This window comes from Apis cerana, linkage group LG13 (assembly GCF_029169275.1).
Source record: "Apis cerana isolate GH-2021 linkage group LG13, AcerK_1.0, whole genome shotgun sequence".
NCBI classification, from domain to species: Eukaryota; Metazoa; Arthropoda; class Insecta; order Hymenoptera; family Apidae; genus Apis; species Apis cerana.
The window spans coordinates 6208292-6234605 of NC_083864.1; the positions used below are offsets into that span (position 1 = coordinate 6208292).

A 26314-nucleotide genomic window follows, 5' to 3' on the forward strand; every position below is an offset into this window, starting at 1 on the left:
CAATGAAATTATTCGCGATAAGGTCGATTAAAACGATACAGATTCGAATATCGTTTTGCGAGCGGAAGGCGCGGACATCATCGTGGCGCGAACGTGGAGAATTCCTTCGCCATAGCTAAATATAAGGGCTCGTGCACACCGAACGAAATAAAGAAAAACGCGAGCCAAGCCAAACTCGAGCGTTTCCACGAACCTGCACAAACCTCTCCACCGTTTCTCGACCTTTCTCGATCATCCTCTCGACCGAGCATCATTTCAAAAGAACATTTCTGTCGGGAAATTAAACGCGAATGAAACCCATCGATATCGCCGAGCAAAACGGATTCACTGCCGATAATTCTTAATCCGTTCTGCTCGCTCTCAAGAATTTATCAACGAACAATTCCGTATCTCGAGTATCACCCCTCGATATCCTCGATGTTATCTCCGCCATTCGATCGGTCCCGGTGTGCACGAGGCCTAAACTCGTTGCGCGGCGAATTTAGAACGCAACAAGAAGAAGAAACCGCGTGCGCGCGGGCGACACGGGCAAGAAACGGAGGGGAAAAGAAAAGAAAAGAAGAAAAGAAAAAGTGCGGGGAAAAGAAAACGGAACATGGCGCAAGTACCTTATTGGTGGAACCGTGACCGTTCATCTTGCCGTCACCTCTGGTATCCCATTACCGGTCTGCGGCGAAACGCTCCAAGGATCGTTCACCTCCTCGCATCGGTTCTCGAAAATGGCGCATCTCACTTCACGTCCAAATATCCTCTCCTCCGTGTGTGTGTCTCTCTCTCTCTTTCTCTCGTTCTCTCCTCGAAGAAGAAGTCGCGGCGTGTCGCGATTCCTCTCAGATTCGAGCGAGGAGAACGATTATTCGATACCCGACGGACCACTCTCGATTTTCGTTAGGCTGGTCAACACCGGTCAAGGTCACGGGTGGATCGAAGCCGCGACTAATTTCGTCTCAGTGTCCACGCTGGGTTCGACGACCCACCACCACCTCCTCCTCCTCCTCCTCCTCCTTCTTTCGCGCGCGTTTCCGAATTTTTATTATCGACAGATCGATCCAATATCCGATTATTCCCCTCCCCCGCGTGTAATTCGATACCGAAATCGTCTCCACGAGACGAGGCCACGCACAACACCTTCCTCCGCCTTCCTTCCTTCCTCCCTTCCTTCCTTCGCGAGAAACATGAAAAAAACAGGATCGTGGAAAATATTTTCCGCGGCACGGTCACTTCACTTCACCTCGTTCGGATTTTTCTCATTCGTGTAGATCGATCTCACGTCCCTCGCGACACGAGTGATCCCGAATGATCTTCTCCTTCCCGTTTCTAACAAGATGACCACCACCACCGAACTTTCATCGAACGAAGAGATGCGGAGATCGAGGAAGAGGGCGATATCGTTGGCCGGATAGGAGAGATATCGCGGACGGATGGAAAGATCGATGGATATAGGAATGCATGGATGGATCGAGAACACCGACGGCGAATCGATCTTTCCCACGTCCTTCGCGTTGGAGCGCTGTTCGCGGACTGGAGAGGTCCGCATCGCGCGTGCACGGAGCCCATCGCTATCGCCGCAGGTAGACACCCCACCAAATACGCGGAGACCGGGAAGAAAATTTGTGGTCGAATCTTAACAACCCGCTGTTACGCCGAAGACGTTAAGAATTATATACGAGCACTCGCTGATTTATCGCAGCCCAACACCGTCGCGAATATATTTATATCGTTAATGTATAGACAGAGGCCGGCCTTATTTATCGGCCGTTCGTTACCGCCGCGAAATAATTCACACTTCGGCGTCCGCGTAACGCGATCGACACACGCTCACACAGAAGATACACACACACACGGAGAGAAAGAAGGAGAAAATTGAATTTTCGAGCAAGCTGATAATTCGTCGGATTTTTATATCGAAAACACGTGACGCGCGTAAATGACAATAATGCGTCTAACTTTTTCTCATCATTCTGCAGCGTTGAAATCATCAAATTATTAGGAGAAATATAACGTTATCGGTAACACGAAATTGAAATTCATCGTGTCAACTCATTTCGTCCTTTTTCATTTCTATTTCTCTAACACGATTATTCGTGAATTTAAATTTTATATCGATACGTGTTAATATATACCTCTTCGGTTCGTTCAAAATTGAATTCAAATCGTACGGGCGCTCGATTTGAATCGATATAAAAATTTTCTCTTCTGAAAACGAATTTCTAAATTTTTCTCATTTTCCAAGACGGAAAGGGAAGGTAAGGAACAATGTGATTAGCATAAAAACGGGAAGGGAGGAAGGAAAACATCGATGCGAGGAGAGTCAACGACCCAACGTTGGAATGGGACCTTAGCGTGTTCCACGTCCGATGTAGCTAGGAGGAACGCTTGGCTAAGGGATAATTCCTTGCATAATGGCAATAAATCAATGGCACAAGAATACGGGGGGGAGGAGGGGGGATCGCGTCCCCGTAAATTCCGCCTACTTTCGCGACACGCCGCTCAATCACGAAGAGGTTATTAGTCATTAAAATGCGGTTGTCGGTTGACCGCCGTTCCCAATGTCGCGACACCGCGAGACGTCCTTTTTTCTCTTCCTCTTCTTCTCCTTTTCCCCTCCGTTCGTCATCTCGTCATTCATCCATCTCGTCTTACCGCGTGTCTCGATCTTCCTCCTCCTCCTCCTCCTCGATCAACTTTACCTCCTCGTCCGATCAATAGCCCCGCCGACCCCGCTCCGAATCCCGTTACAGCCCTCGCACGCGATCGCATCGATTTTCCTTCCGCGATTCCGAAACGTGTGCGAGCCGATTAACCCTGCGAAAATGTGAGCGGAGAAGGAAGGCCACGAAAACTCGATCGGGACGCGATCGGATCGGAATCGGGGTACGAGTAATTTCGAAAGGATTTTAATTTTAATTCGTCGCGATTCCTTGGCGAGAAACTCGGAGAAAATAAAGCTGATAATTTTTAAGTTGAGGTTTCGTACTTTTTGAATTGTCGAATTTCTTGAATTGGCCAAAGAAACTTCGTGCCAATTTTTAATCGTTTTAATTTCTTGGTTGAGAGTTTGTCCAGATATCAATTTATCGCCATTTCGAATGAGTTCGATTGTAATTTCGTTGTTCGTAATCGAAGCGTAATGTAATTTCGAGGGTGTCTTCGTATACACGCGGAGAGAGGAGCTTTTTTTGTTTTTCTTTTTCTTTTTTTTTTTTTACGTACAACTTTCCACATCTCGCTTTAAGGAGGAATCTCTCTCCGCGTGAGTAGAATAAGACGTCAGTTGGGACGTCGTAGACGCGTTTTCCTTTCAAAAACACGAGCACGATACGTGGCTGTAAAGGGAGACAACGATCAACGCGTTGTCTCGCGATTGTTTCGAGTTCTCTCCTCGACTCGAGAAGTATGAGGTTGAAATTTAACGCAATTCAACTCCAATTTAAGTTTCCGCCTCGAATCTCAGCACCGTCTGGCCAACAACATCTCGAATTCCAATTTTCTTCAACGCTTATGCTCGCGCGTACACGCCCCACAATCAAGCAACTCTCCTTATCCAATCTCCTTATCTCCGTTTTCTTGAATCAACACCGACAACGATCCTTCATTTGTCACGAACAAGGGTATCAAGCCGGATCATATCCGAGCTGGTGCTGATGATGCATCAACGCCCATGGTGTGTGTCACGGGCGAGAAATAAAGAGAAAGGAGAGGAAATAAGAGGCAATGCATCAGAGTGCTCGACCTCCCCAACCCTGAACCTCCACGGAAACAATGGCGCAATCGGTAATCCCTTGGATTCCCTTCGAAAACTGCTGCTTCTCTTTCCCTCCCTGAATTTTCATCACCCGAGAGAGAGAAACCTATCCTTCCTCGCCCTCTCCTCATCGAGTTCTTCCTCTTCGAGTTCTTCCTCCTCGAGTTCTTCCTCCTCGAGTTGCGGACGCGGAGGAACGCCGACCGGCTTAATATCGACGCTCGCACCTGGGCGCATCTCGACGATCCTCGAAGAAGGAAGAAGAAGCGGAGAGGAGGAGGCGGAGGGAGGAAGAAAATGAGGGGAAGGGAGAGGTGGAAGGAAGAGAGAAGAAAGAGAGAGAGAAGCGGGACCAAACGTTAGCCATCGTCTGGTTTCCCCGGTTCTTGCACGGCTGTTTACAATCTTGGAAGGCCGAGGTGGCGGTACACACCGTGCCACCACCAGGTATGGTAGCCACGGGTTTCGTACTTGGCGAGGACGAGACGTGGCCACGGTTCACAACGGTGGACGGTCGATGCACCCCGCGACTTGTTGCGAGTAAACTATGTACCGGTGTGCTCGAAGGAAGCTGCTCGATCCGCTAAAAGGGCTTGGTCGTGGTGCTCCTCCCTCTTTTTCTTCTGCTCGCTACCAGCCTCGCCGCAAGGATGACTGAGCCGTTCGTTCGTCGTGACGTTCGGGGAGCAAGGACGTTCAACGATCGAAATTTTGTTCACCGATCCTTGACACTGATCCTGCTTTCACGCGCGGTATGGAGATCGACCAATCGACCATAAATAAACGGGTACAACGAGAAACCTGGCTAACTTTTCCAATCCTCCGATGGAGGAAAGGTTTGCTGGGGCGGGGGGAGGGGGAGCTTCGATGTTTGGGAGATTGATAGTGTTTGAAAGTTTCGCGATAGTTCATGAAATAACTCGACGGATCCGAGTTTCGGCGAATTTAACCAGCGAAAGAGAATGCAGAGAGAGAGAGAGAGAGAAAGAGAGAGGAGGAGGAGGAGGAGGCGACCTTCGATGTCAAGGAAACATCTGGCCTTTCCATATTCGACGAACGATGTCGTTCGTTAGCTCGTTCGTTAGCGGTTCTCAACTTCTTCCCCCCTCTAGGGCTAAGAGAATTCCAGGAGGAAAGTTACCGGCTAAACGATGATATCAATACCTTCCACTAGCACATACCAACGCGTATCTTGCGAGATAGGTGGCGTGATGTATGGCTTGGTCGAACATACGGTAGCGTTGCAACGTTACATGGAAACCGTGGACGGTTGCTTGCTTACTTGTGGCTTCAAAAATAATTGTATTCCGCAAACATGCGCTTTTATATCCGATGGGTTAATAAATATGAACGAGAGAGAAAGAGAGAGATACGTTTCGAAAACGAAGAACATCGCTTCAACATTTGTTTCGAACAGTTTCAAGAATGAAAGAAAAACGAGCGTTTCTCGGTAGCGCGAGCCCCGACAAATTACATCATGCCGTTATAAGAAGAAGGCTGATGTTCCACGATACCGCGAACAGAATTTCTAGATGACAACGCGACCACGTGACAACGCGCTGTGAAGAAACACCGTGACTAGCCTCGAATTTCAAAACGTTTTCAGAGGAAACGCGCAATACTTCCAAGGAGCGCGAAGACCGGTTGGCTTTCGAGACCCCCCTTGAAAGGGGACTTTAAGCTTTAACTAAAATCCTAAAAATCTCGAGCGATCTCGCGGAATACAGGAAAGAGGATCGACGATTCGATAAACCGGTAGGGCGGTTTCTCCGGTATATCCGTTCGTGGATCTCCCATCGTTTAAGCGTTTATGGTCACAGTCGTTAATATCGAGGGGAGGACGGGAAGGGGATAGCTCTGGAATCGCCAATTAGACCGGAATTGTAATCTTTTTTATCTCGATCCACAACTGGATAATCGAGTGTATGCTCAGTTTCCGCGTTGGCGATCGTCCCAATAATCCGTCCCCCAACGATCCTGCTAATTAAACTCGATACCCATCCCCCCCTCCCCCTTCTCTCGTTCCCGAAATGTCGAAACGTCATAGCGCCAGTCCGGATCCCCCCTAATTGGTCGGCGACGGTGACAAGCTTTCGGCGAAAGTCTCGAGCGAGGGACATCGCTTGCGACCGATGTATCCGCGTGTTAAACGTGTTAAACATCGTACGAAGACGTTAACTTTTCTCCGCTTTCACCGATCCGAGCCCCCTCTCCTCCCCTCCCCCAAACCGGACCGATTCCATCGCCGACCGGTAATGGAAGCTCTCCGTCTCGTCGAAATAGATATCAAAGGGATCGGTGGCGACGAAACGTTTTGCGTCGCGAAAAAGCCTCGTAACAAACGACGTCGTCTCGCCACTTTCCAGAAGGAAATCGTGCTCTCCTCTGCTCTCCTCGTCTCAGCCTACTGCCCACTGTTCATCCTTCCGTTCCTCTTCGCGTTTAACCGACCGTACGCCTGTGTGTGTGTGTGTGTGTGTGTGTGTGTGTGCGGTCAACCTAGCATCCCGCGTTCCTCGACGCGCGTGTGTTCAAGCGAGTGTGACACAGGAGCACTTGAAGATACGAAGAAGGTAAGGTAAGTAAGGTAAGGCTCGTGCCCCCCTGCCCGGTGACTGAACCCACACCGTGTCCGTTTCACACAGGTAGAATCGGTTCTGCCACGATTCTCGCGCACGGCTCGTATCGGCGAGGGCTTCGAGGAACCCGAGAAATCTCATCGATCGAGCTGGTGGCTCGAATTAAGATGCATCCGTTTAAGTGGGTGTCTGCTCCGTTCTGTTCCGTTCACGGCTTCTTTCGTTCTTCTCGGTCGATCGCTTCCGGTTTTGCAAACTGTGCGAAGCGCGTGGCTTTGAAAAAAAAAATAGCTATTGATAGACGGAGCAGGCTCGAACTCGTTGAAGAGCTTCGTTCGAGAAGAACGTTTTGTCGGACGTTGTCGGGTTGGGGGCAGGAGGGTTGGAGGGGAGAGGCATAGGAGATTTGTTCGAGCACCAGGAAGTACGATGGAGAATCGTGCACCGAGGCAGGAGAGACTCTCTTCGTGTACGTGCAAAGGGCTCTCCAAGTATCCACTCTGTCGCAAAGTTTCCGAGAAGACGCTACCTGATCGTGTATACTAATTCGTGAGAAATGATGCATCCGGGGACCCATCTAATTGCCCCTCGTTCGGGCTGAAATCTTGTCAGGGTGGTGTTGCGTATGTACGTTTACTCACCTTGTCCTCGCAGGTTTTGTGGCAGATGTACTTGCACACTGAAAACGAGACAAAAATTTTAATTTAACACGTGAGACATTGTAATTACGATCTATAGCGAAGAAAAAAAAATTAACATTTAAAAGTTTCAAAAGAGTCAGAATGGAGAATAAAAAACGGGAAAGATATAATTTCAAAAAAATGTCGATTAAAGAAATACATTTATCGTATAAGAAATGGAACAAATAGGACGAGTTTCATTAGGAGATTGGACTCGTCTCGAATCGATCATCGTTCAAATATCCCTCCGCATTTTTATCGCAAGGGGTTCCCACACTTTTTTACCGTGCACAGCTGTGACAGAGCTACCGACCGAATCCTTTCAGGCCAACGGAGCACGAGCTTACCACGTAGGGAATGAACTTATCGACTCACCTCTGCAGCACGATGCCTGTTTGATCACCGCCTGATGGCACAAATGGCACGGACGCGGCTTGCGCAACTGCTTCGTCCGGAACACGTGACATTGTGGCTCGAACTCGCTCTGAAATCAATCGAGAGAAGAAAGACTGAAATTAATCGAATTAATCGAATAATTTTCCCCTTTTAAACGTTCGTTGTTACGAGTGTCCCTCCATCACGCTCCCATGCTTCTTTTTCCTTTTTTCTCCTGCATTTTTTCACCGAATTTAATTAACGGATAAGTACCTCTTCACTGGTTAGTTTCAATAAGGTCTAGACGGTCTAAATGAAGCGCTTGTTCAACCGTTCCCTTCAGCCGCACAAAAACTTTCTTCTTCCACTCGAAATTATTATTCACGAGTCAAGTGGCATTTCTCGACCGAACGCGCGGCGAAGAGGCGGCGGGAGGAAAACGAGGAAACGGGAGGAAGAAGAAGTTTCACCGGCTTTCTAGACCACTTTGATCGAGTGTAATTGTTCCGTCTCCCGATCCGTCCGACGAATATCCATAAGCGGATCTCCGTATCACTGCGGACGGCCCGCGCAACTGTATGCGCGAACGGAACGCCTCGAGCGTGCGCGGGTTCCGATTACAAACACGCGAACACTCGCCTCTTCTCTGGCGAGCGGATAACCCCTTCGTCGGGCTTTCACTCCGCTTCGATCGATTCGAAGAAAACGATCCGTGGAGTCGAGCCAAATTTCGCCACGTCCCGCTTGAGGGACAACCGATTCACGATTCCCCTTCACGATCGAGGAGCGGGACAATCCAATCGGCTTTTCCGAGAATTCGATCGTCCCTGTTGATAAAGGGGACAACAACTCGCGCATTTTCAAGCCTATCGCTCAACAATTTTTATTACTCGTTTCGTTGAAAATGGCTCGAGTCCAATGTTTATATTCCGACGATCCCCTTAATTGATCGTGATTAATCGAGCGAATGAAACATCGAGGAGAGACGAATATCGGGATCGAATATCGATCTGTAAACGAATCCCTTTATTTACGGATTACCGCGTAAGGATGTAAGGGGAGTAAGAGCGACATCGGTCGGACAACCGAGTCGAATCGCGTTTCGAAAAATCCGATGACTTACGCCCTGAACGTTATCTTTGAAAAATTATTATCTGCAAGAAGGTATCTAAGGAACACGAACGCCGTTACAGAGATTAATATCTGCTACTTTTTTCTTTTTCTTTTTCCGAGACAAAGTTGATCACCTTGATTAGCTGCTCTGGTGATACTTTTTTTTTTCTTATACAACTATTCCATTCCAAAGGTATTATAAATTGATTAAAATCCATTTTTATCGCATTATCGACATACTGGTTTCATTCTTCTCGTTCCCCTCTCCTCATTTTTTCCGCGTAATCAATGGAAAGAATTCAGACCAGTTCTAAAGCCGAGAGCGAATTAAACCCGATCGTTCCGACTAGCTTCGTGAAACACGAATTTACGTACGAGTAGCAAGTTGAAAAACAGAGAATTCCATCGTATCGATTTCCAGGGAACGATGAATTCTAAGGAATATTTCTGCGTCGTTTGTTTCGTCGCAATTAACCCAATACCAACCGCACGCAACTTCCAGCATTCCACGCACGATCCCATATTTTCCTCGTCGCGGAAAATAATTCTTCTTCTTCTCTCTATCCCAGCCCTTCCGTCGATCCAATATTCGATCCGTTCCGAAACAACTCGAGAACTTTCTCCGACACGATACCATCCCTCGTCTACAACATCCCCCGCTCAAAATCAAAATCCAATGTTACCCCCATCCCCCTGAGTCACGGTTCAGTGTTAGCTTGCCGCTCTGTCTATCGGAAAAAACTTTGCTACAGCTTCGAAATCGAGAACTGCACCAGCATGGATCGTAAAATAGCGGCCCATTAAGAGGCCGTAATATTTCGTAATTATCGGTGTTATCGGGCGGGCACGCGAGTCACCGGTTGAATTATCGCCACTCCACTCAAATACTACAATCCGCACAGGCGGAAGAACCGCCTTCCTTTATTTGGTCACCGTATGCAAAAGCTGTTCCACCGTGAACAGTGGTCACGCAGCTTCCATTCTTCCTCCTTCCCCTGTCCCATCCTCTTCTCTATCTTTTTTTACGAAACTACAAATCGCGTATCCGTAATATCATTCCGTAGACTGGATGGATGGCTATACACAGGCGGCCTCTCGTCGAAATCGTTGCTCCATTAGGTAATTAAAAATCTCATCCACGGATCGTGAATTATTCGGTATAAATTACCAACAACCTCTCTCGTAAGCGCTCACTGTCTTCCGTACATTTTATTACTCAATTTCAATATCCAGCTAATAATTGGTTATTAATTGTAGTTTGACTGGTAATTAAAGAGCCGGGGGACCGCGGATAATCACCAGTCTATTAAATAACGAAACACGATCGATTAACATGGAAATTACCCAGCCGGTTGAATAATTCTCTTCGTTATCCGGTTTAATCGATCTCTCACAAAAACCAAGTACATACACATATATCTCTCTCTTTCTTTTATCGAGTAATAATTGATGTTCCACCGGGATTATGTCGCGAGTCTTAATCTCGCTCTTCTTGTAACGATGATTTATCGCGAATACCGATCTTGCTCGATAAAAACAATAAATACCATTCGATTTCGCGGTAACTTAATTCCAATTCTCGTTTGCCGCCTCCTCCTCCCCGAGGATTAAACACTCGATATCCCGGATAAAACTAATTGTCGGATTCATCAGCGAGAGCGACCTTTGAACGGAGCAACGGTGGCCATCGATCACGCACGATTAATTGATCTTTAATCCCGGTGAAAATCCATCCAAGCCCCGATGATCTTTGATACGTCCGTAGGCGGCCGGTCAGTCAATCTTTCTACTCGTCCACCTTTCTCCTCGAAAACAAGTGGTAGTAGTACTCTCGAGGTCGAGGTCGGTGTCGTCCGTATTTTATTCCCGCGATCGAAACGCAATATTAATTCCCCGTCCCGTGGTGTAAACGCCGAAACGATTACACCAGCGACAGAACGAGGCTGGAATTTTATTCGATCCGCGGAGGTGAGGCGGGATCTCGCCGGGAATATCGAGGATGGACGGCCACTCGGAATTTTAATAGGTTGCGCATCGTTGCGCCGTTTTCGTGCACGGAAATTCACGAGGGGGAAACTTTCTTCACCTTCTCGGAATCGAAGGTAAAAAAGAAAAAATGGAGAGGCTGGAAATTTTGAAACGAGGGGAAAAGGAATCGAAAGAACGAATATTGTCGCGGATACGAAGTGCCGCCGTCCATCGTGCCTCTCTTTGCAGCCTCGACCACTTAAACTACGCTTCGCCTCGAGCTCGTTCCCGTCAACCGAAATTGAATCCCGTAAAAGCGCGAAAACTGTAATTGTACGCGAAAATCGGCAACGCTCGATCGCTTCCTGCAAACGGAGACCGAGAGACAAACCGGGTGTTGCAATTTCAAACCAGCAGCGATCGAGGGGAGGGGTTTGAAAGCGGAGAAGGAGTAAAGGATTTTGGAACTAGGTGGAGATACATCCATCCCAATTTCCATCACGATTGTTAATTAACCGGCGGTTATACTCGACGCTCTCGTGGTACTGGCACACGAGAGGAGAGGCACACACACTCGTAGCCGCATCTCTCTCTCTCTCTTTCTGGATGGATCGAGTCGAACGGGTTCAAAGTTCTGGGCGTGGATCGAGTCGAGTGGAAATCAAGTGCGTTCCGCTCTTGGGACGATACCCTTCATCCTCTTTGACTGGAAAGAGCGAGGGAGAGAGGTATGGTGTAAAAGCGAGGAGGAGAAAGGAGTTTGGCCGAGGAGGAAGGACGAGCGGTTGAACAGAGTCGGCTTTGTCGGGTTGTGTTTGCGCTTTGACTCGGAACACTTCGGCTCGCATTAACCGGGCGTAGATACAAAGGAGAGAGAGACGATCACGGCCGAGTGCACGTGTATTTTTTTTTACCTTTTTCTTTTCTCTTTCCTTTCCTTTCTCCCCCTCCACGCCCGTTTCGCACACGCTTCTTCTTTCTCCCTTTCCGCTCGCCTATCCTCTCAAAGCCACGCTTTTTGCTCGACGGGTATATAGGTGTTCCCGGCAGACGATGCGCTTGTTCCGCGAGACGCTGTCAGACACGAGGCAAGATTCGTTTAGGGGGAGGGTCGATAATGACGTCTGCATCGATGGTTTCGGATGGATGGTGGAACTTGGTTGCTGGATTGTTGGCATTCCGAGATACCAGTCTCTGCTCTCTTTCTTCCGCTCTTCCCCCGCTTCTGAATGTTCCATCCATCCTTTTCGAAAGCGGAACACGCGTGTATTCGGAAGGAACGAGGGGAATGGAAACAAACAGGCCAAGGGTGTAAACAAACGGGAGAGCGTTAAAAAGGGAATGCGAACAGCGCGTGGAATGCAAACGGAGAGAGTGTAGAGAGTGTCTACAGAGAGAGAGGGGAGCGTAAACGAAGCGAGGCCGAGAAAATAAAAAAGAAGAAAAATCTTTCGATTAAATTCATCTTCGTCGCGTCGATTCAAAGGGGAGAAAGGGAAGAGGACGGAAATACGGAAATCGATCGCGTAACAAAGCGCCGTGAAGAGGGAGCTCCAAATACCGGAGAGGATCACGGAGCGCGGACCGTAAATACAAATTTATCGACGCGGAAAAAGGAGAAGGAGCGCGACGCGAAGTCATTACAGGGGGAGGAGGGGGCCAGTATCGATGAATCGTGAACGCGGGATGCATAGAGAGGCGGTGAAAGGGAGAGAGACGGAGGAGGAAGAAGAAGAAGAAGCGGCCGATCGAGAGTTGAAATACGATTTACCGGGGTGGTCTAACGCGATAGAAACGGAGGAGCGGAGAACGGGGGGGAGAGAAAAGAAGAATATAAACGAGGCTAATGCCTCCAATGACAACATCTTTGCGCGGATGATAGACCGTGCATAGGAAGAGGCTTGTTGTACCCTCCGTCTCGTCCATGCGCGTGTATGTGCAGACAGTGGCATTAAATCCAACCGTACGTACTTCCTCGAAAACATCTCTGCGATCGCGTTACACCGCTACTCCTCTCTTGGAACTCGCGCGCGTGTGTATTAGAGCGGGAAACGCTGCGAGAAGAAGGAAGGAAGGAAGGAAGGAAAGGAAGGATGAATTATCGTCGTCAGTATTCAGAGCGTCGTGTGCATCGCGCCCCAACAAACTGCAGAAACGTACATGCCTCACGTCGGATTCGAGCCTGGCTCGTGAATATTATCGCGTCGAAACGGATCCAAGACCCGTGCTGTTTGAACAGCGTGGTAATTTAATGAAACACGGGTCCTGGCAGCGTTTTGCGAGAGGAAGAACTCGCGGTGTCACTCTTCACGCTGCAAGAATCACGGATGTCTCTGTGATCGTTAACAATAATCTTGAACCGCGCCAGATTTTCTCGTCCACGTCTGCAAGGAACGATCACAAAGCATCGCAAGGCCGAACAGGGCGCGAACGTTCAACGCGTTCGAAAATGGAAATTTATTCGAACGCAAGCACGGCTCGAATAAATTTTCGACTCTCGTTCGCGCGTCCACCTACGAACTTGCCTCTCCACGATCGAGATCTCGCTCGGCCGCCTCCAAAGTGCCCTCCTCTTCTCCGGATTTTCGCCTCCCTCTACGCCAACGATTTACAGCGGCGTTGGCAAGGATTACCACCGATCAGGATCGTGCCCACCTCTCGCTCCTCCCTCTCATTTTTTCTTTTTATTTTATTTTATTCCTCCTCTCCCGGTGCATTTTATTCGCGGCCGGCATCCACTCAAGTTATACTTCTTCGCCAGAAACCAGCGTGGATCCTGTGCACGGTTTTCCACGTGTACGAACGTTTCGTTTGACTTATTTGCGCGTGGAAAACATTCGAATGGAAAAGACTGGCTACTACTACGCGCGAGTTTCGTACGAGAGAGGGAGAGGAAAGAATTTCGCAAGGAAATTCCGGATACGAGTTCTACGTTGTCGATGACAAGAGATAAAATTCGTGCGTGAACTCGATAGAGAAAAAAAGTTGACAACGACGACGAATCCAAGGTATTGTCATCTCGAATAAAAAATTATACGATGAAAGAATCTCTTGTTCGTTTCAACTTCGTATCAAAGACAACGCGCGAAAAAAAGCGAAAGATCAGCGGAACGTATCCAGTCCCGTCGTATGTGGTCTCGAAGTCGAAAAGTAACACGCCAAGAAGTGCGAAAGTAAGCAGACGTCGATGTCGAGGCGAAATTTAAAGCGACGAATTAACATAATCCGACATCCTAGACGCAAGACGGATCAAACGGGAAATCCATTCGACCTCACCGACCATTTATATCCTCCTCCGATCTCGGGATCAATATCCGCATAAAACCTGCAAAACTTCTCTCTATCGATCATCGTTCCTCTTCGATATCTCTGTGTACCGAAGAATCGCGAAATAGAAACGATTTCTCTCGTCACGAAGGTACACGTACCCAACCACCGTTAGCGTTCCTTCCTACCATCTTCTCTCTCTCTCTTCCTCTCTCTCTCTCTCCCCTTTCTCTCTTCCCATTTCCCGTTTTTCTCTTCTCGAAACGCGATTAGAATCTTCTCTTACGCGGACAGGAATTTTTGCCCCGAGGCCGCGATGCAACTGGAGAGATATTATTGACACCGGGTCTCGAATTGCAAGCAGCCGGTGGACGACGATGGATCTACCTAGGCGAGAGGGTAGAGAGATCTTGTTGAAAGATCCAGATACACGGCGATAAAGGAGCAACGGTGTACTTGACACACCGCGCGAGATTACGTTGCACGTGCAACACGGACGCCCCGCCGATTCTGCATCTCGAGTAAAGCGCGCAACGAAGGGGGGGAGGACGGTATGCGCTTCCTCGTGCAACTCAACCGGTTCCACGGTCGGATTTTAGCGTAGGAGTGACCGCCAATTGAATACACGCGCGTGAACCATGTGTCTCGGACCAACGCGGCGATCCCTTAAAAATTATACGAGAGAGAGAGAGAAAGAGAGAGAGAGAGAGAGAGAGAGAGAGAAAGAGAGAAATTCTTGGGGAAAATTGATGGACATTGGGACCGTGGTTTAGAACTGTGAACATCGGAGAAACTGTTCCGACGATTTCTAGCGATAGCGTTGGCCGCGTGGGAAGACAAAAGCTCGAAGACAAGACACACTGACTGACTTATTCTCTTGGAAATTGTTACAACTGAGAAATTTGGATATCGGTTTCCAGTCCAGAACTTTCGAGGAAACTTTTTGGAATAAACAGTCTTACAGCGTAGAAGAGAAGAAACTCTGATTGTGTATCCATTTAAGATAAGTAGTGTTATCGTTCGATATCTAATTTCTTAAAAGAATTTCTCGGATTTTAAAACTTGGGAGAAGTTGCGGCCGCTTGGATAGCGCAGCAGTTGGGAAGTTTGGAAGGAGAAGAAACGCTTGGAGCGTGAACGGTCGAATTAATCGACTTTCTTCCCGCCTCGTACAAGGAACAGCCAATCGTTCAAAGTCAGTGGAACACGCAGCCGCGACGACGAGATAAGACCCGACATCGCCTCGCTTACTTCTCTGCAATCGCGTGCTTTTTCTTCGCCACGATCGGACTGCCACGGCGCCAATGTGTTCGTCATCCGTCACGCTGGAGACTGTGAGAAACTCCCCGAATCGAATACACAAAAATATTCCCCTGACAAAGAAATGATTCCCAAGAATTTCGCCAATGGAGTGGAATTTCATTTGTACTCCCACAACGATTATTTTCCTATTTTCCAAAATGCGACCTCTCCTCGAAGAAAGAAACTGGAGGATAGATACTCGTGCTTATAATTCTGCAAAAATCAATTGCTATTTCAGAATCGTATATAATATCCAAAGAAATGTATAATTCGTTCTTAATACCCCTTCTATTCCTACAATTATTTTCCCATTTTCCAAAATGCAACTTCTCGAAGAAAGAAACTCGTCGTGGAGGATAGATACTCGTGCTTATTATTCTGCAAAAATCAATTGCTATTTCAGAATCGTACATAATATCCAAAGAAATGTATAATTCGTTCTTAATACCCCTTCTATTCCTACAATTATTTTCCCATTTTCCAAAATGCAACTTCTCGAAGAAAGAAACTCGTCGTGGAGGATAGATACTCGTGCTTATTATTCTGCAAAAATCAATTGCTATTTCAGAATCGTACATAATATCCAAAGAAATACGGTTTCTTTTCAAAATTTTCCTCAAAAGTTTGGAAAATGTAAAAAACGAAATAGCACATTATCCAAACGAGTACGCGTACAAGAATTGCATACAAGAGCGGGATACGAGGAATGTGACAAATGTTACGAGCGCGCCAAACTTATTTCATCATCGGTTATCGGTGCCATAACACGGATAACACCGCGACCCGCGACAAGACCAAGCACGGTGCGACAATAATGGTCTCCAACAATAAGACGAAGAAGCAAATCGAGCGAAGTTTATATCGTACCGATAGCCGGTGGACAGGGAGGAAGATCCCTCGTTTCGAAACTGTTGCTCGATCTGCCGGCCGTAATTCCGTGTGGAATCGAATCGGTTGGATTCACTCGCCGTGGATTTACCTAACGATGACAAACGGGTCTTTGGATTATTCGGCCAATCGTGACTCTCCCCCCGTGGAGCCACCAATCTTCCGGAGGTTTCTGGTTATCCATAAGAACGGAATGGACAGGGCCAATAAGCCGACTGATCGAAAAATGGCGGCGCGCGAAAGCGAGAGTCCTAAATCGATCGAAAATAATCCGGCGTTAACACTCGTTTCTGCATCGTCTTTTATTTCTAATATCGCGAGAGGACGGTAAACTGGTGCAAGTATATAAATTCGATGTTATTACGGGGGATTTTTTTACGGCCCTCGATAAAGGCAAATGGGAATTTATCGCGCGTCGCGAATCAAACGAGCCGGACGCATAAACTTTGATTCTTCCACGGCGGACCGACCAGTGGAAAGCGAAACGGAGGAGAGATCGTTGATGCTTTCGAGTTATGTTTCGACCACGACAATGGAATTCGATAGGAAGGAGAGGCATAAATATCGTAGGTATGCGTAATAACGTCGAGCTGTTGAGTTCGGAATGCGAGCTACGATAGATTTTCGACCCTTTCGATTACGTGCTCTCGATGGATCGGTCTATTTATACCTTATCGTATATCTCTGATATTAATGACAAAAATATGTGTGCGATATCGAGCAAGAGATACGTTTTGGAGATTTGATTTTGGAATCTCGAGAAGGATATCTATATCGAGAGATCGATCCGTTTGTTTCGATTAAGACTCTTCAAAATATCGTCGCTTTCGCGTGAATATTTTATTTCAATTCCACGATAATGTTTACCAAATAAAAGATATCGCGTTTTTATCGCCATCCCTAATTGATCTTGGAACGTAATCGCGACTAATTTACTTCACTTTTTCTTCTTCCGTAGCGCTTCGAAACATTCGACCATATCCCTATAAATGGGACTATAAAAACACGCAATAAAGGAAAAAAGACTCACACGTGTCACTTGGTAGAGGCGTAGGGTGTGTTTGGTTACTTGGAAACATCATAATCCTACTTGGACCGCGCGCATATGGAAGGAAGGTTGCGTATAAATCTTCCGGCCGGCCCTTCGCCACAGACGCCCTCCACGTCGTCTTGGAACTTATCCATGGACGAGTTGACGACGATACCACGCGGTCACAGACACCGTTCCACGCAGTCGAACAAAGACCGAGCCGCGTTCTCCGCTCGCCGGGCCAATAAGTCGTTTGTTTCAGAAACGCTCGTAATTTTTCTGACACCAACACCCCTTCGAGACCGCTTCTGAAAGGCGCGGTGCTGCGTTTGGAAAGAACAGCGCGCGTTAAATAAAAAATAAATAAATATCAAACACATTCGGAGAACTCGTTTCCGGAAAGATGAAAGAGAAATTACGGATACCTACTTTGGTATCCGTAGGATTAATTTGGTTAATTTTTTCTCTACTTAATAGAGTCCTCCGAGGAATAAAAAAATAAAAAAATATTACCCGATATCACGACGTTGTCGTTGTCGATCTCTCGGGAAAGAGAAAGAGAAGAAATCGGCTTGTTAAGATGATCGTTCCAGATAAGAGAATGATTTACCACGTTACGGATTTGAAACCGGGGGGCAAAAACCTCGACGAAACCGCGGGCTAATAGCCTCCATTTCGCCGGTGGAATGAATTAAATCGAGAGTTTGGTTGTTCGAAAGGATCGAAAGGTGAGGCGAGGGAAAACGAGGCGGCACGTAAGATTTCCGCTTTTTGCGCCAAGAACAATGCAACGTTCCGTAAATCGTAATGAATGGTAAATTGGGTGTGTGCAATTCTGTATACGCGCATTATTAGGGGGGCCGGCGTAATAAATTCAATGGAAGTTCTTGTCCCGATTTCTTTTCACCTAGAGCGCGGTAGGTGATCTCGATAAAACGAGGTGAAACGAGTCCCTTCGAGGCGAGCTCTCGCTCGTTTACTTCATCGATTTCCGCGTTTCTCGCAATTAGAACCTTTCGCCCCGGCTCTGTGTATAATCCATCTCGTCTTTTCTCGAGCGGAAGGCAAGCGGAGACGGCGCTTATTTCGCTTAGTTCACGGAGTGCCACTTCAAGGGACGCGTTATTCACGGCTACGAGGAGAAAGAAACGCTTTATGATTCTCGTCTCGTCGTTGGCCCTTGTCTTCCTTGGATCGGTCGCTCCACTTCCCCAGTTTCCACGTGGAACGTTCTCTCCACGAGCTCTTGGCAAACGCTCGTGACCGGTGGAAACAGCTGTTCCAGCCGGGGATAACGACTGTACAAAGCCGGCTGTTATTACATTTAAACGATTCCCCGATCACCTCGACTTTACTGGTTATCTCGTTGCTTTTCGCGAGACGGTGCGAAGCGAACGATCGATCGGCAATCGCTTTGGATCAATTTTTAACGCGACGCGCTAACGAATGGAAGAAGAATATTTCTTACTGCGTTTACTTTTCTTGTTTGAAGTTTGCCTCTTGCGCGATAAAATCGAATGCATAAAGTCGAACGGTTCTCGTCCTTGGATAAATCATTACGCGCATGGACGATTACTTTATCAATTTTGCAAAATATAATTTTCCTGTTCGAGGGAAACGCGTCGTCGCACGATACGTGCAAACGTGATATTAAAAAAAAAAAATTGATGAATCGTTATGGAAGCAATTGGATACGTTTATTTATACTTTCCGTGGGAAATCGAGGGGAACATTATTGACTCAAAGGTTGCAGCACGTTTTTTTTCGATGATTACGAAAACAAAAAATCCAGAAACCAATTCGTTTCCACATTTTTATGCAATCGATCGGTAATAAATTATCGAACAATCGCCCATCCGTTTCCCCTCCTCCCCAAAAAACAATTTCACCGATTTTTATCCCCCTCCGCTTTTTCCTCGCCACGGTTAATGAGGATCGTAAAATAAGCGGAACGAGACCACGATTCTAATCGTAATAGAGCTACACGTGTAATTTGCGCCGTGATACGAAAATAATGTTGCCCGGTCTTTACAATTAAGCAACACTGGCCTCGTAATTACTTATCGTTAATTAAATCGGCCTCGGTGTTATCTTCCACGAGGCTTCGTGCGTTCCGTACAACCTCTTCAACCAAGAGTGGCCTCCTCTTGCTCGTGCAAACTAGACTCCACCTAGTTCTAACAGCGAGCTCGAGTGCATATGCAGCCCGTACCCGGGATCTTGGAACACTCGTGAAATCGCGAGATGGAACGAGTCCCCGTTTTTTGCCAACCAATCTCGTTCCCTGAAGCTCTTAAACCACGTAATACGCTCTTTTTTCTTTTTTTTTTCTCGAGAAGAAATACCTCCTATCCGATATCAACTTGCAAACTTTATTACCATCTATAATTTCGCCGACAATTTATCGACTTCATCGATTCTTGCCACAACTCCGTGGTCAAACCTCTCTCTCCCTCTCTCTCAAGTTTTCCCGGTATTATTAGTTGGCCGAAGTTTCAATCTGTTTCCCGGGCAAAATCGTTCCACCTGGAGTGAGCTGCTCCAAAGTAAATACTGGCCAGACATTCCACGCCTCGAGTTGGTTTCCAACCAACCGATTTTTTCCCCTCCCCCCTGTCAACGGGACGAAACGCCCGAAGCGGATTTCACATTCGTCGATAAAGCCGCGACACGGATAGGATTAAAATAATTTTCGATCCGGGGCGAGAGTGTGTCCCGACGCTTGCGTCACCAGATAAGCAAGTCAAAAGTGGGATAATGACGGAGTAGAATGATTTGAATTTTCCCGAACGATCGGTTGCGCAAACGACGTGTGGATAAAAAATGGAGAGAAGATGGAGGAAAGATGGAAAAGCCTTTTAAATAACGATTTCGACGAAGGCGTCGTGTTAAAAATACGAGAAGAAGAAGAAGAAGAAGAAGAAGAAGAAGAAAAAGATCGGCGAGAAGAAACGATGTGATAGCTTGAATCGAGACAAATCGAGCGTGGTTGGACGCGAGGTATTTTCACGTTGACGGGATTACGATGGGGCGTTATACATATAACAGAACTGGGACGTGACAAATAGGATCCTTCGTTCTCGGTTCCCTTTCGGGGATCATCTCGATTAACGACTTTTCTCCTCTTCCATCTCGCAATTAACGATCGTGTTTTATTGGCAGCAGCGATCGGATGGAGAAAAGAGTCGCGAGAGGGAAGGGTGTAATGCAATTTGACGCGATTACCTTTCCTCCCATCCTGTCCTTTCCTCTCTTCCCGCGTCTACGTGATTCTACGCGGGCGTGGAAGCCGGGCGCTCGACTCGATTGGACACGCCTCGAGGTTTGACGGCGAGAGACGGCGAAAGAACGTATCGGGAATGGACGTACAGAGAGCTTGTCCGATTTCTCCCGATCGTTCTCGATTATTCTTCTCTCGAGAATGGTCCGCAAGAAACGTATCGAGGTTTGTCGCGAGATGCGTGGCGTGAAACGTGCCTAAGTCAAAGACTGTCGAGGCGACGGGTCTCGATTAATTGCTCGAGTGACCATATAATGTGTCGCCTAGTCGCGAGATCCTGGATATGTTGCACTTCCTGTCGGTCTGCCTGAATCGGAGAGAGAAAGAGAGAGAGAGAGAACGGCAGAGGCATGTTCTTGCAAAGAGTTTCTCGCATGAGTCACGAGCGTGTTACGCGAGATCTATGGAAGTTAGAAAATCGAGCACGATCTTGATCGATCGGTATTAGGTTTCGTCTTGGATATATATATTTTTCCTTTTTTCCTATCTTTCCCTCATTTCTCTACGATTTTTTAGAAGAAGAAAGTGAACCGCGTAAAGGTTCGATAAACTCGTCACGATCAAATGTAGCGATCTTTCGATTCATCGAAACCACCCACAGCCCATTCAAGAAACGATTCACGTACGCACCTATGGGTTGCTCACGTCACCAAGTGGCTCGAGGGAAATATCAATTGCGAGTGATGAAGCCACGTTTCTCCGCAGAGAGATATACGTACTATATATATGTATTTATAGCTTGCATAGTTGCACACTCGATCGAGTGTTGCGCAATAACGTACACATATCCGCCATTTTGGCTCATTTTCCCGGGATCTTGGATTAATTTATAGCGATCTATTATAGCGATGACGTTAAAAAAACAAATTGACGAAAGGAGGAGAGGGTGGAACGAAGATTTATCAAAATGAATTTATAATTATGGATTAACATTAAATGATAGAATATTGTCAATAATTCTTTGATCTTCGTAAATACCTGTAACTTCAAAGTAATTTTTTATTTTTATCTCTCTCTCTCTGAATTGTGATTATTGCAAAATCTGTATCGTGCACCGTGTCGTAAAAATTAATGGTGCATCTCTGCATGCATTTAATGGAAGGTTAAATCCCTCCCTCTCTCTCTCTCCCTATGTTTATCCATGGAAAATCATATGTCAGTCTCTCGTGACGTACCTACGCCGGTTATGTAACGTAATAATACTTGCGTTCTGCGTAATTACAGTGTCCCATATTCGGACCGACTACCATCCTTTCCACAACGTCGCCTCTTTCCTCGCTTGCGCGCAATCGTGAATTATTGAAACGGAGATGCGACCTCTCAATGAAATCGTTGTGCATGTCCACACGCATGAAAATGCTAATCGATCCTTTATGCAATAATCCTTATCGAATCAATCTCACGATTAAACGCAACATCTCGTCGGAGATATTAATTATCTTCCCCCTATCCTTCCCGTCGTTTCGGTTGTTTATCGAATAATTTCGTTTTTTTCTTCGTAATAACCTTCGCTTCGAGATTCAATCGAACGAACGTTATTAACATTACGGACGATCCTCGTAATCCGCCACCTCAAACGGAACGAGAAACATAAATCCTCGCTCAAGTTTAACCAGACGTTTCATCGGGCCGACGAAACTCTAATCGGTTTATCGGCAAGTTTTACGCGGATCGGCTAATTGAATCGAAGAGAGCTCGATTGAAATTGAGAAATACACAGCCGGTCACGAACGCAACACGGCACAACACACGACTGGCTAGTCACGACCTCGTAACTATTTCAACCGGCGGCGATGGTGTCGGCTCGGTACAACGCGTTCCTCTTGTTTCCAGCTTAATTGGTACAAATTAAAAGTGGATCGATCACCACGATGCGTCCCGTGGACAAACGGCCGGTATAAATCAAGGTTCAAGGACCTCTCCTCCACGTTTGTTATAATACGGGGAGATGATTGAATGGAAGCGCTCATTGTCAGGGCCCTGCCTCTACGCGTACACGTAACGATGTTGATGATTACGGCTCGTAAATCAACGTTTTAAAGAGGCGAGTAGGACGTCGAGTTTAGTGAATGGTTATTGCCACGAATTTCTCCATGCGGGATATATAAACAATAATAGGCGGAGAGCGAAAACATCCGCGATGAATCGATGCGATCGTGAAGAAATTAATTCTAAGATAAATTGAAAAGGAACGCGTGTAATTATTATAATTCAGATCGTTTCGCATTGGAATTTATATTAGTATCTTGCGATCGAGGGTTGTAATGTTATATTCGCCGCTTCTTTTCTTTCCAACGATCTTGTACCTCTCTTTGTATAAAAAAGAAGGTTAGAAAGGAAGGCTTTTTGTCTTGGATACTACCGGTGGGTTCATCGGGAAAGCATTTGAAATAATTTGAAATAAAAATTTATACCTCGTACGAAGGAATTAAAAATGAGCCAGAAAGCAAGGATTGATTTGAAATTCGAAAACGATCAATTATTATCCAAGTATTTGTTAATGGAAACCAGATAATTGTGATATGGTTAATCGTTAAGTCAATTTTGATGGAACACTCTAAATTTTGGCTCGATATGTAAAATTGTCGATGAATCCTCAACATCGTATGAGTTCGCTGTTCTTTAATAAAGCGCATACGTAAAGATATATTGAAATACAATTCTCATTCGTTTCGCATCCCGACCACGTACAAACGTGATGCATGCATCTGCATTAATCATCGCATATAGCGCATGATCTAATCTCTCCGATATTAAAATATACCCGCGACGAATAAAATTTATAATATCGCGGATATAGCGTACTTGGTCGTGTCGTCAAAATAATGCCACGAATCGGTCGATAATTTTCACCATTCATGAAGATTTATCTTCTTCTTTATATCATTCGAATAAGCTTTTTTTTTACGTTGGATAAATGATACGATTTAAACACGAAACGGATCGATCGATGATGGATGATATCAGATATCATTGAACGTTCGGTGAATATTCGTCCCGGGGACGTCGGCACAGTTTGTAAAGCGGTTTCTCGTTCAATAATGATTGACAGGACAACAAGATCCCCGATGCAATTTTAGCTCTGCCGTCAACATCCAGACCGTAATTCACCTTGTTAAGCAGATCTATTAACGGGTACCATTCACGACGTCATCGTTCCTTTTGTCAAAATGAATTTTGGATCATTCGTTCGATTCTTATTAAGAGTACGAGTTGCCTACGCGCATATGTAACAAACAAAAAAAAAAAAAGAAAAGAAAGGATATCATTCTACATCCGTATCATTTTCGTATCATTTTCATGGAGCCACGAATTTCAGATTCAAACAGCCTCGTTCTTTTGACCGCCATTAGTATGATTGAAACGAAGAAAGAGCATTGTGTCGTCTCGCACGCGTAAAAATTTTTTGTTGATAACGACGAACCAGCTTCTCCACCCTCTCCCCGATGTGAAATAATCCGTTGATCCGGGAAAAAAAATGATTATACACGCCAATCCGTATAATCCAACAAACTTATACACCGAGACGTCGAAACTCGTCAACTCGTATCGTTCTTCCTCTCCCTTCTCGCCCTCTTCTTCGTTCTCCCAATTTTCCCATGGCCTCAAAAGAGCGCGGAACAAACGAAACACGGCCCACGCTCCGTCCAAAGATCGAGCTCGCCTCGAAAGTCACGCAACGCGTTCTCGCGGATTCCCCGACGATTCTTCGAGGACACGTTTCCGGCATTATTATTATTACGGCCACGTGATCAACGTATTACGCGTCGGCAGGAGATAATTAGCCCTCAAAGGGAGGAGGGAGAGGAGGATTAGCGAGGCAATCTTCGAAGAGCGGGTCGTCGCGTGTCGACGACAAGTAAAAGCAGTTTCGTGTTCCACGTGTGCTGCAACCGCGTATTATCGATCCTCCGGAGCGGGAAAATGACACGACGAGACGATGACGAGTCAAAAAGCGAGAGAGAAAGAGAGGGATCGAACAGGAAGCTTCGAGATTCGTCCATTTTTTCTTTTTCTTTTCTCTTTCATTTCCAGTTAGGTTAGGAAAAAGAAAAAGGCCCCCTCGCCGTAAATTTATAAAACACGGTGCATTAGCAGTAGGCTTGCATTCCCTACGACGTTACATTTCTCGTCGATTCTACACGGTTGATTTACGAAACAAATTCCGCGAACGGTTCGCCACGCTCGCTGCCCCATGGCCGATTATGAAACATGGCCGGACTAGGAAGACGAAGCACCCGAGGGGCGACCGGTTGAAAGGGCATTAATCCTCCCGCAAATTCCCCGCCCAAGATTATACACCCAGGGAACACGCCTCGCGCTCTGCACACATCAATCCCAGCCATCGCTATCTTGTCCATCGACTTTCCAGGAACGAGAGCGGAAAACACGAAACTGCTCTCGTGTCGATCACGATCCACGCTCGAATCGGAGAGTGTTTCTGTGTTCGTTATCGGCCAGTCGATTTTTCCAGTCGATTCATTTTTAATACCGTTTTCTTTTTATCGAAATTCCCTCGAAGACACTCCTCAAAGGTAATCCCTGAATTTTCCTTCACGTGAAAAATACCCGATAATTCAAGAATCGCGAAATTGATTGGTTCATCGGATGAAAATTTCCCTCGCTTTCCTCCTACATTTCGCGATTCCCCATTGAAATTTTTCAACTATTTTTGAATTCTGCGCTGGAAGATAATACGATTCATGTGTTAAACGTATATATGTGTGTGTGTATAATTTACAAGAGTAAAAAAAAGTGCATTATAACGCGCATATTAACATCGAACGAGTATTCCCATATAGCAAATATCCCGCGTTCCAATTTTCATATATAGCGAACTATATACGCCGATATACCATTGCTGTTAATATTAGAGGTGTCATTAAATCTGATGACCCGAACCCGCTTTCCATTACCCGCGCGTGGTGCCCCATTTAACGGTGGCCGGATACGAAGAGCCCGCTGCCGATATTCCACCGAATCGTGATTGCAGCTCGTACTTTCGATAATTTCTGCTGGGATTAACCCGGCAGAAAATTCCGTTGTTGCGGCCGGAATCGACTCGAACGCCTACGGTACCATTTTGTATCTCGTTCTCGTTTCTATATTGCGCTCTCCCCCCTCTTTAACCGATCGTTGCCGGCGAAACGCATAATTATCGACAGTGGGCCCTCTATCCGTGATAACGCGTGTTCAGATCCATTCACGACGATGCATCATCGATGCAAATGATCGAATTACGTAAGGTCGTTTCTCACTGGGTACACGGTATACCGGTTAGTTAAGCCATTGTGAACTTTATCTGGGGATCTCGGCCGCGAGGATAGTTGTACAAACACGCGTACACACGCGTATATACGTATGGGAGGAAAGATCGTGCGCTACGTTTGTTCTTTCTTTCTTTTTTTTTTGCTCGCTGGCACCGAAAAATGGCCGATTGTCACACTTCGTTAGCTCGTGTTGGACCGTGTTGGAATTTTAATACTTCGCCTTGTCGTGTCGAACCCTTTGTCACGGTTCCAGCAACGCGAAACAGCACGGTTCCCGGTAGAGGAGAGAATAACGGCGAACGAAGCGTGGACGTAGAAAAAAGGAAATCGGAGAAATTGGTGGAGTTGGTGTTTCGAAAGGAATTTACTTTTCTCCGACGATTGATTGTCGGTCGGCGATACGGTAACAGAGTTGTCTACTGTCGATTAATATGCATATAGATTGACGACGCGTGTTGACCAAGGTGATTAATATTCTCTTTGGTATTATCGGCGAGATCAAGGTACTATTTTTTTTTTTTTGATATTCGCAGACAAGATCGATTTCGACCGAGTGATGATTTTCTCTTTCGTTTATCTTAATCGGAATCACAATCTTTTAGATCGATAATCGATGGATCGATCGCTTTGCGATACACTTGACCTAGAAACGTAAAAAAAGCCTTTAAATTATAAATATACCGCGCGTTGAATCTGATTATAATTGTATATAATTCACAGAATTGAATCCAATTAAAACCATTAAGCCACGATGATATATTCGCATAAGTGCACCTATACATATACATATATATATATATATAGTTCGAAAACGATG

General features: G+C 46.2%; 2 protein-coding genes across 7 annotated transcripts in view; one reads left to right on the forward strand and one right to left on the reverse strand.

The window, feature by feature from the left end:
- The window catches only part of LOC107996164 (tensin-1), an 87233-nt gene extending 85706 nt beyond the window's left edge, over nt 1-1527 (reverse strand). For 4 of the 6 annotated variants that reach the window (XM_062083848.1, XM_062083852.1, XM_062083847.1 and 1 more), the window contains exon 1: nt 609-1527. In XM_062083848.1, the coding sequence (XP_061939832.1) occupies nt 609-635 (27 nt within the window). In that variant the 5' untranslated portion in view covers nt 636-1527. The remainder of the gene's footprint in view (nt 1-608) is intronic. The other 2 variants (XM_062083889.1, XM_062083868.1) reach the window with 1 other exon arrangement.
- The window catches only part of LOC107996166 (putative sodium-dependent multivitamin transporter), a 99290-nt gene that overhangs the window by 64483 nt on the left and 8493 nt on the right, over nt 1-26314 (forward strand). The gene's annotated exons all lie outside the window — the stretch shown is intronic.